At 62.3% G+C, this 11,294-nt stretch overlaps 1 protein-coding gene across 2 annotated transcripts; it reads right to left on the reverse strand.

Annotated features, from left to right (window-relative positions):
* Positions 1 to 984: 984 nt before the first annotated feature.
* On the reverse strand, positions 985 to 10,382 carry Tinagl1 (tubulointerstitial nephritis antigen like 1). 2 transcript variants are annotated; one of them, XM_047527695.1, is made up of 12 exons: positions 10,263 to 10,382; positions 9,460 to 9,777; positions 8,341 to 8,404; positions 4,847 to 4,939; positions 4,585 to 4,699; positions 3,446 to 3,569; positions 3,218 to 3,368; positions 2,947 to 3,136; positions 2,793 to 2,838; positions 2,419 to 2,542; positions 1,606 to 1,651; positions 985 to 1,505 (listed from the first exon to the last, which is right to left on the reverse strand). In XM_047527695.1, exons 2-12 carry the CDS (start codon positions 9,767 to 9,769, stop codon positions 1,365 to 1,367), a joined length of 1,404 nt encoding a protein of 467 aa, XP_047383651.1. In that variant the 5' UTR covers positions 9,770 to 9,777; positions 10,263 to 10,382; the 3' UTR covers positions 985 to 1,364. The 2 variants fall into 2 exon arrangements, with proteins under 2 accessions (XP_047383651.1, XP_047383652.1); XM_047527696.1 differs by lacking the exon at positions 10,263 to 10,382 and adding an exon at positions 10,069 to 10,213.
* Positions 10,383 to 11,294: the final 912 nt, after the last annotated feature.

Raw genomic sequence — 11,294 nt, forward strand, 5'->3', positions numbered from 1 at the left:
GAAGGAAGGGCCCGGGCTGCCGCAGTCCCGGGCGGGAAGCACGCGGAGGTAAAGAACCGGTCACAGTCACTGTCACTCCACAAACTGAAATGCCCCTGTATCCCAGGGCAGCTTCGGCACAGTGGGGACACAGGTGGACGCTAGAGGAGTGGAACGTGAATTCGAGGGCAGCGTGCGCTGTCACAGGAGGGAGTGTCCAACTCGAGCCGGTGGATTTGGGGTGGTTTGGGGAGCATGTACAGCAGGTGGCCTCTATGATGGCCCTCCTGGGGACAGTACCACCCTTGGGGACTGCTTGAGTGAGGGAACCCTGGAATTCCTTTGGAGTAGGAGTGGGTCTGGGTGGGTAGCGGAAGGGCATCTGGCCTGGGGAACAGCATGCACGTGCCTGGTGGTCTGTGTGTGTTCTGAGGAGCAGTGGTGACGCTGGAGCTGCCCGGGCACAGGGCGAAGACACTGGGGGGGGGGGGGGGCATTCTGGTTGGCAGGTCTTGAGAGCCAGGCTGAGGCCTGGGTGTATTTTGCTGGCACTGGGAGCCGGGGGAGGCGGGATGCTAAGAGGGTGCCTAGGCAGGCCCAGCTTGACCCAGGAGGAGGGAAGGCAGGGGCCCGTCTCGGTGGCTTGGAGAGGATGATCTGCAGAGACAGAGGTCCCAGCACTGTGGGGCGAGCCCCCCTTGCCTGCTGGGCCCTGGAGCCAGCTCTGCTGATTGGTGGGCTGGCTGCCCCTACAGGCAGGGCTGAGTCAGCGTCTGAAAGGTGGTTCCCACGGTCGGCATTTTCCTGGGGGCCAAAGGCCATGCCATCCCTGTCCCGCCTCCTAGTGGGTCACTGCCCAGGGCGCTGACAATTAGGACTGAATGGCGGCTACCCACCCCTACCAACCAGCAATGGCTCAGCCAGTCCTTTCTGCCTTCTAGCTAAGTCCCATCCCAGCTCTGGCCAGGTTTTCCACCCCTGCAGGACCCAAGATACTGTAGTTATCTGTACTTTAGTTTTATTTTAGAACAGTGAAAAGAAAAATAAATATCTTTGAAAAACAAGAATACAGGAGTGGGGCGGGTAGGGGGGCTGGAGATTGGGGGCGTCCTGGCTTCCATGGTCTTGGCTGGAGTGCCAGGATCTACAGGCCCCCTCCTGCCTAGCCAGGCCCTGCCTCATCCCCGCTGGGAGGTCTGGGGGCTCCGCCAGCCTCGCCTGCCCGGGCTCCCAGGCCGGGCGCTGCGTCAGCGGATCCGGCTCTGCGCGGGGATTAGCACCAGGCGCCGCCTGCACCAGGGGCTGCTCCGTCCGGCGGGCTGGGGGCTCTTCCGCCGGTCGCCCCATTGGGACCCTGGGCCGGGCCTGGCCTAGTGCCCGCGACTTCAGTGATGACCCATGTCCTCCATGCCCACGCGGCCCCAGACGCCCAGCACGAAGCTCTCGATGTCGCACTCGTTAGCACCACGCACGATTCGAAAGTGGCCCCGCTCACCCCAGGATGGGCCCCAGGAGTTGGCCGCGGTCTGGGAACGAAAAGGGGCAGTGAGGAGGGGTGTGCGGAGAGCGGAGAGCGGGGAGGGGGCAGCGGAAAGAGGCAGCACGGGGGCTCCCGGCGGGACTCACCCAGTACTTAAGCGTCTTCCCATCGGGCTGCGTCTCCTCTCCCCACCTGGCAGAACGGGAGGGGAAAGGGCGCTGATTCCATTGGCTCTCAGGGGCGGGAACCCTTGGGGTCCCCCCCTTGGGGCCCCTGTTGCTTTTTGAAACTTGGGCACACTGTTATGACTTGGGGAGTCTCAGTGCCTCTCCACATCCCCTCACTCGCCCCTTCTGTAAGTCTGTGTACCCAAGCTCAGCACGAGGAAGACACCAAAGGTGTGGGCACAGGGTGGACCTGGTCCTCATGGGGCCAGCTCTGTGGGACCTCACACATCTGCCTCTCCTCCCTTGCATGGGCAGCCAGGGAGGGGTAGGTAGACTGAAGGAAAAGGCCTGGGGAGCTGGTACTTCAGAGGCCCCAACTCCCCCCAGCACACGTCTTTGGTTGGGCTTTTCATTGACAAAATCAGGATCCTACCATCCCGTATTGTATCAGAGGGGGAAACTGAGGTCGGGGGAGTGACCTGCCCTGATGACTGTCTGCCAGAGCTGGGACAGGTGCTGAGGTGGAGAGGCTGAGCAGCTCTTGAATCCTTGCCAGTTATTTTATCCCTGGGGCTATTTTATCACTGTAAGGAAGGAATGGTTTCCAGAAGCCCTTCAAAAACTCCTGACTCTCCGTGTGACTCAGAGCAAGCTCCTCCTCTTCTTGAGCCTCAGTTTCCTCCTTTTGAAGTGTGGGGAGCAGTCCTGACTTTGTAGAGATCACAAGATTCAAAGCAGGCCCCCAGCGCGAGCCCTGCTGCCCCCAGTCTCCCCAGGCCCACAGCACCTCACCCTGTGATCTTGACGGAGTGGGTGCCGTGCCGGCGATAGCGCTCCGGCCTGCTCAGGCTCACGGGCGTGTGGCTGTAGATGCCACCCTGGTACAGGAAGAAGTCCTCGTGAACCTCCATGAGCGCTGTGGGCAGATCAAGGTAGGGCCCCCTTAGCCCTTAGCACAGGCTGTGATGCGGAGCCTGTTCCGCGTGCCCAGCCACCAGGACCTCGCCCCGCAACACTCTCCGGGGCCGGCCTGTGAGGCGGGGACGTGCCTCGTGCCCTGGCCTCACTGTGGATGCTGCTCAGTGCTGTACAGACTGCTTGGGCCACCGTACCCAGCCTCAAGCAGACACCAGCTTCTGGAGCCAGAGCAAGACGAGGACACTCACCCTGGACGGGGCCGTTCTCCATCAGCTCCTTCATGATCTCCTGCTCCTGGAGGGAGGAGGATGGGCAGGAGGGTACCCATCAAGAGCGAGGCCCTGGCCTCTGGCCACCCCCCAACTCTCCTGCCTCTGACCCCTCACCCATGTGCAGACTTACATTGGAGCCCAGGCGGTAGGCAGGAGTGACCTGGTAGATGTCATTGGCATGGACATGGCTATTGGGGCAGCGGGCAGTGGCCTGGCGCTTACCCCGACCCATGGCCCGGCTGTGCATCATACAGGGGGGTGCAGGGCCAGCCTCATCCCGCTCACGGCCCGAGAACGGATAGCAGTTGTCAGACACAACCCTGGAGAGACAGCAGAAGGCAGCGACGTGGTGCAGCACAGCCCAGACCCTGCCCACTCCCCGCCTGCCCCCTGCGGCATACCCGCGACGTCGCAGGAACCACCAGGCGCCATCGAGACGCCCACCGCGGCAGCCTTGCTGGTGGTGGGTGTCACAGGACAGCAGGTTCTGGGGTGACAAGACTGGCGTCATGTGTCCCAGAGAATGGATTGAGACCCGATCAGATGCCACGGCTGCGGGAGGCAGAGGGGCCATCAGGGCCAGGCCTTGGCTCGCGCCCCCGCCGTGCCGGCCCTGCCCTCAGACGCACCTGCCGTGGAGAAGGCCCAGGAGCCTGCACAGTTGCCCTGGTCCAGCGGCTCGTGGATCAGATTGGGCCACTTCTCCGAGGCCTCGAAGGCCGTGGGCAGCACCTCCCCTGGGTCTAGCACCATCTGCAAGACAAAGGTAGCCCGTCTGCCTCCTGCCCATGTGACCTGCCCCTCAGGCGCACTTTGGTGCGAGACTCCAGCTGCCTCGGCCTCGAGGAGAGTGGAAGAACCAAGCGCCACTGAGTGACTCCCGGGGGCAGGGGTAGCCCGTCCTGATTTACAGTGAGGCCCTGAGACCAGGAAGAGGGAAGTGGCCCCGCCTGCTCGCCCAGCTTTCCATTTCCAACCTCTGCCTTTTCCTTCTCCCCCTTCGGATCTGCCACACCCTCCTTCCTGCAGGGCCTTGGCCTCTAAGCCCCAAAGGGCAGGGGAGGGAAGAAGCAGCGGCGTCCCGTGACCAGGCAGGCTGCCAAGGCAAATAGCACCAGGCAGAAAATAACCAGAGGCCCAGAGAAGTAAGGCAGGGCCAGGGCTGGCCACCCAGGCTTGGGCTGAGGTCTCTCTGCAGGAAGGACCAGCCCCCGTCTCTCCCCTGCCAGCCACTGATGGACAGACCCTCAGTATGTGTCCCAGCCCAGTCCTGCTGCACGAAGCTCCCCCTCCGCACCCTGTGACCGCGCGGGTCTGATTCCCATCTCTCCTCCCCCCGAGGGTCCCACTGGTGGGAAGGGAGACACCCCCTCCTCCCTAGAGGCTCTGCTGAGTCCGCATTTATTCCGAGAAATGCTGATCTCTGGCCAGAGCTGGAAGAGTGTTGGTCCTTCCTTTCCTAAAATACCAAGGTGACCTCCTGGCCGCTGGGGTCCTGGCTCAGCTCTGCTGGGACCAGCAGCATTTTTCCCAGGCTGAGGGGGCAGGAGGGACTGATGCTGAGGCCACACAGCTCAGCGCCTCCCGTGCGGCCCATTTTGTTATAAGCAGGCAACAAAGGCCCAGAGAGGGAAGTGATCTACTCGGGGACACACAGCCTGATACTAGGGAACAGGTCTGAGCCCTTGCAGGAGCAGGACACAGGTACCATCGTCCCTGGTCCTAAGCCACAGGAGGATGGCGGCAGTGCGGGCATGGATGGACTTACATAAATCTCATTCATATTCATGACGGAGGAAGACGGGCGGGTGGTGCCCAGGCGGTAGCGAATGCCCTCATCCAGGGTCATGCCCCAGAAGGCGCTGTGGTTCCCGGCCTGCCACCTGAAGGAGAGGGGATGGGGGACTCACAGGCCTGCCGAGGCTGGGAGCCCTGGGGCTACGTCCCTGTCGGGGGAGGAATGCATCCCGGCCAAATGAGCATCGCGTGCCCGGCTCGACGCGCGTCTCGGCAGGGCACCGGTACCTCACCCGTAGTTGCCCCGGTTGATGGCGTTGATCATGTCCAGGTCCACCAGGCATGGCTCCTGGTCACACTCCCACTGCCCCTTCTCCTGGCAGGTGCTGGCAAGAAAGGACAGAAGGGAAGTGAGTGGGGAGCTGGGGACTCTGAGGGGACGGGGCCCCCGAGGTCAGCATGGGCCTGGGATTGTGTACCGGCCACCGTGGGAGAACCCTCAGACGCTCCCACCCGCCTGGTGGCCTTAAATGTCAACTTCAAGCTCACAGTTCTCAAGTTCATGTCCACTGCCCAGCTCCCTGCCTGAACTCCGGGTCTGGGCTCTCACTGCCACCTGAGCCCCCGGTGGGCACCTAACAGCAGTTCAGGCTTAGCACACCCCAGCCCAAAGCCTGGTCCCCCCACTTCCCGATCTCATAAAACGCCAGCTCCAGCCTCCCTGGAACTCAGGCCCAAGCCTGGGAGTCGCCCTTGACATTCTCCCACTTGCTGATCCCACCATAGGCAAATCCTGCCGGGTCTGCCTTAAACTCACCCCGGAATCCAAACCACTCTCCCCTGCAGCCACGGCCTCTCCCCTGTCCCTTGGCCCGCTGTCCCTCAGCCCATCCGCATCACCCCACATCCCCCAGGATATTTTTAACACAGCCGCCAGAGTCATCTGCTAAACTGAAGTCAGGCCGTTCCTCTGCCCAAAACCTCCACTGGCTTCACATCCCAGAATACGAGCCAAAGTCCTCAGGTGACAACAAGCGGTGCATGGTCTGTCCTCTTTCCCCACTTTGACCCCCTCCCTCCAGTTCTGACTCCAAGGCTCCAGCTAGGCTGAGTTCCGTACCAGCCCCGTTCCTGCCCCAGGGCCTTTGAGCGGCCTTCCTCCCACATCCCCATGGCCTGCTCTTATTTCTCCCAAGTCTTCAGTCAAATGTCTCCTTCCCAGGGAAACCTCCTCTGGCCACCCTATCTTACAATCCGGCACCCTCCCTACTTCCTGTCCCATTTCCCTGTCTCACTGTTTACCTTGGCAGGTCACCAGGACCTGACACCCTACAGTTGACATGGTTTGTACCCATTTCCTAAGTCCCTTGAGGGCAGGTATTGGTTGGCATCTTTGGGGACTCAGAAGATAAAACCCAGCCCATAGCAGGCACCCCATAAATATCTGTTGAGGGAGTGAGAGGCGTTGGCCATACAGTGCGCTGGCTGAGAGCCCAGATTCTGGAGTTCAAATCCCGGGTTCCAATCCTAGTCGCCTCCACATGTGAACTTGGGAAAGTTATTTAAACCCTCTCCCTCAGGGTCCTCAGCTGTAAAGGAGGATAATAATAGTACCACTTTCCAGGGATTAAGTGACGGCTGTAAAGCACTTAGCACCAGGCCGGCTGGCTGAGCGCTCAGAATTGTTCTGGACTATCATTGTTCTCACAGGAACCCCAGGCCCCCCTTCCCCTGGGCTTCAGACTCACATCCAGCTGACCTCCTGACACCTCTGGATGAGTAAAGGCAGCTCAGATTTAAAATAGCCAAATGGCCTTCCCCGGCTGCTCCTCCCCAGCATCCTCCGCTCAGAACGCAGCACTCAGCTGCTCAGATCCAAATGCTGCAGGGTCAGCAGTGTCCCCCACAAGTCCCCCATCAGCAGGCTCTGGGGATGGCACTTCAGGAACCCAGCTGACCCTTGCCCCTCCACTGCTGCCTCCCGGCTCCGGTCCCTCCTCACCTCTCACCTGGGCCTGGACAACGGCTTCCTGACCAAGCCTCTGCCTTTCTCTGATCCCCCCACCCACAATGCATTTCCCGCCTGCTCTAAAGTCAGAGACCTATGAGCAATGTAAGTCGACTGTGTTCTCCAGAAGGCTTCCTGTGACGCTCAGGACCTCAGGATCCGCGGCCCAGCTCATGAGACCCACGGGCCATGGCCCACCTCCTGGAGCCTCGTCCACCTCCGCCTTCCTACCTGGGCCAGGGCTGCTGCCCTGTCTTCTACCCACTACTCGATGTCAGCAGAAATGTCCCTTCCTGACAGCGGCCTACCTTCTTCCCTTGGACCCTCTTGACTCTAAAGTAGGACCTCCATTATTCTGTCTTCCCATAACACCTAGAACAGCTCGTCAGGATGTATTTATGGTTTTTTTGTTTTGTTTCTAATGTCCTTCACCATTAGCCTGGAAGTCCTGTGTGACAAGGACTGTGTCTGCCACCTCCAGCTGCACCCTCTGGGCCCGGCGTGGTGCCTGTGGGGCAGCAGGTCTTTAATAACTAGGTGTCGACTGAGGGTTGGATTCTGTGCATTCTAGGATGCTTTTACGAGCTCATAACTCTGCGATTACAAGATGCTAAACTGCTTCCTTCCAGGCCAGCCCGAGGCACCCGCCTCCAATGTCACCTTATAAGGAGCCTCAAGGGGAGCCAAGCCCCAGTATGGCTGGCTCTCCAGGCCAGAGCGGAGTGGGTGGCGCTCAGGGAGGGCTGTGGGGGCAGGGAGGCCCTTGTCCTTCTTTCCCCTCTGCACAGCGGGCAGCAGCCGCAGGACCCTCTGGAAGCTTCCCTGAGGGTGCACACAGCCTGGAGGGCACCCACTGCCAGGTGTGAGGTGCTGGGAACGGAGCCGCCCGGAGCTCCCGAGGGCGGGCAGGGGTCGGTCAGGACCTTCCTGTCCCCACCCCCGTGCCCCAGGGCTGCCCAAGCAGGTCTAGACAGGGCTGATGGCAGGCAGCAGGTCCCACATTCCAGAGGGGACCTGGGACAGGAAGGGAGCGTTAACCCCTCAGGTCTCCCCTCTCCTGCAGGCCTGCCCCGCCCTTCTGGGGCACCCAGAGTCCCCGCTGCCCCTGTGACCCAGGCACCCCTCACCCCGTGAGGCAATGGAAACAGCTTATGCGCAATGCATTCCAAAAAGTTTCCTTCTCCCTGGGGCCTCTCAGACCGGGCGGAGCGGTGGACGGCCTCCTCCAAGTCCCTCTCTCCGGGGTGGCCTTGGGCTTCCCACCGACCCTTCCCACTTCCCGCCTCGGACTGAGTACAGGCACCGCGACCCCTTCCTCCTCCTGCCCGGGGTGGGAGGGCTGGAGGGAGGCGGGGCCGAGTTCCAGGGAAGGCCTGCTCCGGCGGCTGCCAGCTCGGCCATCCCTGACCCTCGGCCGGCCCAGGGCAGCGGATGCTGCAGAGGTTTCCTTCCTGGCGTCCCCTTCTCGGCTCTCCCGTGACAGCAAGAGCAGTGGGGAGGGGCAGTGGCCCAGCCCAAGCCAGGAGGGGCGGGGAAGACTCCCAGCTGGGATGCACCTGGGCCAGGCAACCACGGCCGCCCGCTCCTAGGCATGTGTTGGGATGCCACTGTAACAGTTGGCAGGGACCGTCATTGCTGAAATGCCCATGTCGCAGATGAGGACTGAGGCTGAGAGGGGAAAGGACTTGTCCCCAGTACACGGGGCAGGGATGTAAGGTTTGACCAAGTCTGTTGGCCATGAGGCGCACAAGCCAAACCCCGACAGGCCCCAACACTCACCAGCGGTTGCAGTTGTCCCAGTAGGTTCCAAAGACTGGATAGATGCGCCCCCCATGCATGCATCCTGGAGGGAGGAGAGAAGGGAAGTGGCCCCAGGCCAGAGAATGGCCGACATGGCCCCGTCCTCAGAGGGTCAGGTGCCCTAGACCCTCCCCAGGTCATCTCTCCCATACGCACACACCAACCCCAACTGTCGCGGAAGCTAAAGCCCAACTATAACTAAGACATCCCCTGCCGGGTGCGGTGGTGCACACCTGTAATCCCAGCAACTCAGGAGGCTGAGGCAGGAGGATGGCAAGTTCGAGGCCAGCCTGGGCAACTTAGTGAGACCCTGTCTCAAAATTAAAATTTAAAGAAAGACTGGGGATTTAGCACAGTAGCAAAGCACCCCTGGGTTCAAACCCCAGTGCCCTGGGGGTGGGGGAAGACATCTCCCGCGGGGTTGAACACCAGCATCTACGTGGGAAGTTATTCAATGACTCCACCGCGAATCCTCTTGCTTCACTTGGAGGCCAGCCACAGCGTTCCTGGGATCCTTTGCCATTTAAATAAGTTGGGGCATGGAAGCGGGGTGGGAATGGCGAGGCCCAGAGAAGGTAAGAGACGCCCTTAAGATAACACAGCACTTTGGAATGGCAACTCAGGTGTGCAGTCTCCCTGCTCAGAGCCCTCCAGGACTGTGGGAAGGAATCCCAGCGCTTCTCCCAAGGGCCAGTGCATGGAAAAGGGCGTGGGGAAGGGCGGGGGCAGGAAAAGTCCGACCCACCTCCCAGGTATGGCCTATCTCAGGGGCATGGAATCCTGAGCGGAAGCGGAGAGTGGCTGAGATGACCCTGGCCAACCCGCGTGCTCTATCAGCCCAGCCGTGAGTCAGCGGCGGCCGACACCTTCCCCCTCCGGACAGGACTGGGAGAAAGGGCGGGAGGCGTCAGCCCTTCCCCTGGGGCAGCTTAGAATCCCAGCTAGTATCTTCTCTCTTTCAGTCTTACTGGAGAGAATCACGTTAGACCACAGGAGGGACTTCCCTGAGGGGCAGGGAGTGAGCTGGGGTCTCTTTCCCAGATTCTGCAAAGCCTGGGGCCGACAGGTGTCCGCCCTCTTGGCCGCCTTGGTGCCCACCTCGGATGGGAGGGAAGGGGGGCGGCACGCCCAGGCAGAAGTCCCAGAAGTCCGGGCAGCAGTCGGAGACGGTGCGGTTGCAGAAGAGGTCACAGTAGCAGGTGGCACCCAGGTAGGGGAGGGCACAGTCGTCAGCGCGACCACGGCAGCACATGTCCTGCTCCTGGCAGTACCGGCCACCCGCGTCCCGGATGCCCCGCAGGTGCAGTCCTGGTGCCAGCTCCCGGCGCCAGCGACCCCGCCGGTCACCCAGGGCTCCCTGGCCAGCCAGCAGCAGCAACAGCAGCAGCCCCGGGGGACAGCGCCACATGGTGCCTCCTGGGCCCGGGGAGGGCAGAGCTCGGGGTCAGAGGCGGTGGGCGCGGAGCCTCCCCACTTCCCACAGCTGAGGGCCCAAGAGGTGCAGCCAGGCGGGGCCCCTGCCTGCTCAGTCCCGGGCAGGACACGGCACGGAGCCACAGGCTTGGTGACCTGGCCTCCGGCAGGGAGGAACCTGGGCACAGAACGGAGCCCCTGCCTTCAAGGACAAGGACACGGGTGGTGGCATTCTGGGGGCCCCCACCCAGCCCTCGTCCTGCACGCCAAGGTCCCTCTGCCCCCGACCCTGACCTGGGTCCTGACTCGAGCCGTCCTAACCCGCCCGGCCGCCCCGACTCGCCCTGGGGTGCCCTCCTCTTCCTTCCTCTGGGGGTCCCTCTGTCCCTCCGCACTGTGCTCTGCTCAGCCCTGGCCTCCGCCTGCCCCGTCCCCCTCTGCTCCGTGTCTGTCTACACCCTCCGCCTCTGAGCAGGGGAGCGCCCTACCTGGTGAGGGGTGTGGGCTGGGCCCCGGCTGCCCTCCGCCTCCTGGCTCCCCGCTGCCGGACACAAAGTCAAGTGAGGAGCACGGGGCGGGACTGCCTTTTGTACCGCCCCGCTGGCTGTGCCCTCCCGGCCGGCAGACTGTGGGAGGGAGGAGCCGGCTCATTTGCACCTGGAGCAGACCGTAACGCAGGGCTGGGGCTTGCAGCAGGGAGCAGGCAGGCCCAAGGACAATGAGCATGAGGTTGTCCTCCTTGGATTTTGATAAGTGGAAGTCGCTCCCTTTGGAGGTAGAACTGTAACTCAAGCAGAAGGGATTGTGGTCTGATACCAGGAAGGACTTACCATGGAAGCGAGGTGCTTTCCTAGAGAGCAGGAGATGGGGGTAGCTGAACTCAGAGTTTTGGACATGACAGAAGAGTGCCAGGGGCTGCCCCTCTGGCCCCTTAGTAAGAAAAACAGCCCTGCGTGCCCTCTCCATGGTGACCGGGCTGGGGGCGGTGGGGCTGCCTCAGCAGCCAGGAATGATCGGAATCCTCAGGAGCAGGGTTGAGGAACCTGCAGACACGGGCGGCTCATCCCCAGGAGGCGGGTGGGTGAGGGCCCCTCCACGCCCTGCGACCCTGGGTGGGCTCTGTCCTCTCAGTCTGCTGGGTCCGCCCTGAGCACCGCGTCAATCCCAGGAACGTCCTGCTTGGCCCCTGTCCCCTGAGAAGGCCCGAAGGCAAGGCAAGCGCCAGGCCAGCTGGGTGCCCCCTGCAGAGCACCCCCTTCCTGCCTGAGGCCTGACCCCTTCCTTTGCCCAGGCGGGTCTGGGCCCCACACAATAAAGCCTCTGTCCCCCAGGCCCGCCGCCGCCACCTCTCACCTCCGTTGCGCAATCCCCCTCTGCCAACAGGTTGGGCCCAGGCCAGGGCACCCGACCAGCAGGGAGGAGGGAGGAGCTACACCTGGACAGGTCCCTGTGCCCAGCCCATGCTCTCGTGCCACCCTGGGAAGCACGGGAGTCCCTCTGCCTCTGCTGACCTCCCTGCA

The sequence above is a fragment of the Sciurus carolinensis genome, chromosome 1, assembly GCF_902686445.1.
Source record: "Sciurus carolinensis chromosome 1, mSciCar1.2, whole genome shotgun sequence".
NCBI classification, from domain to species: Eukaryota; Metazoa; Chordata; class Mammalia; order Rodentia; family Sciuridae; genus Sciurus; species Sciurus carolinensis.

Bases quoted from the DNA above. Each gene is read 5' to 3' on its own strand.
- Tinagl1 (XM_047527695.1), bottom strand. From the start codon at position 9,769: ATGTGGCGCTGTCCCCCGGGGCTGCTGCTGTTGCTGCTGCTGGCTGGC. The intron at 1,652-2,418 runs GTGAGGTGCTGT...CCGTTCTGCCAG, and splicing joins CACTCCGTCAAGATCACAGG to GTGGGGAGAGGAGACGCAGC. The intron at 1,506-1,605 runs GTGAGTCCCGCC...TTTCGTTCCCAG, and splicing joins GGAAGACGCTTAAGTACTGG to ACCGCGGCCAACTCCTGGGG.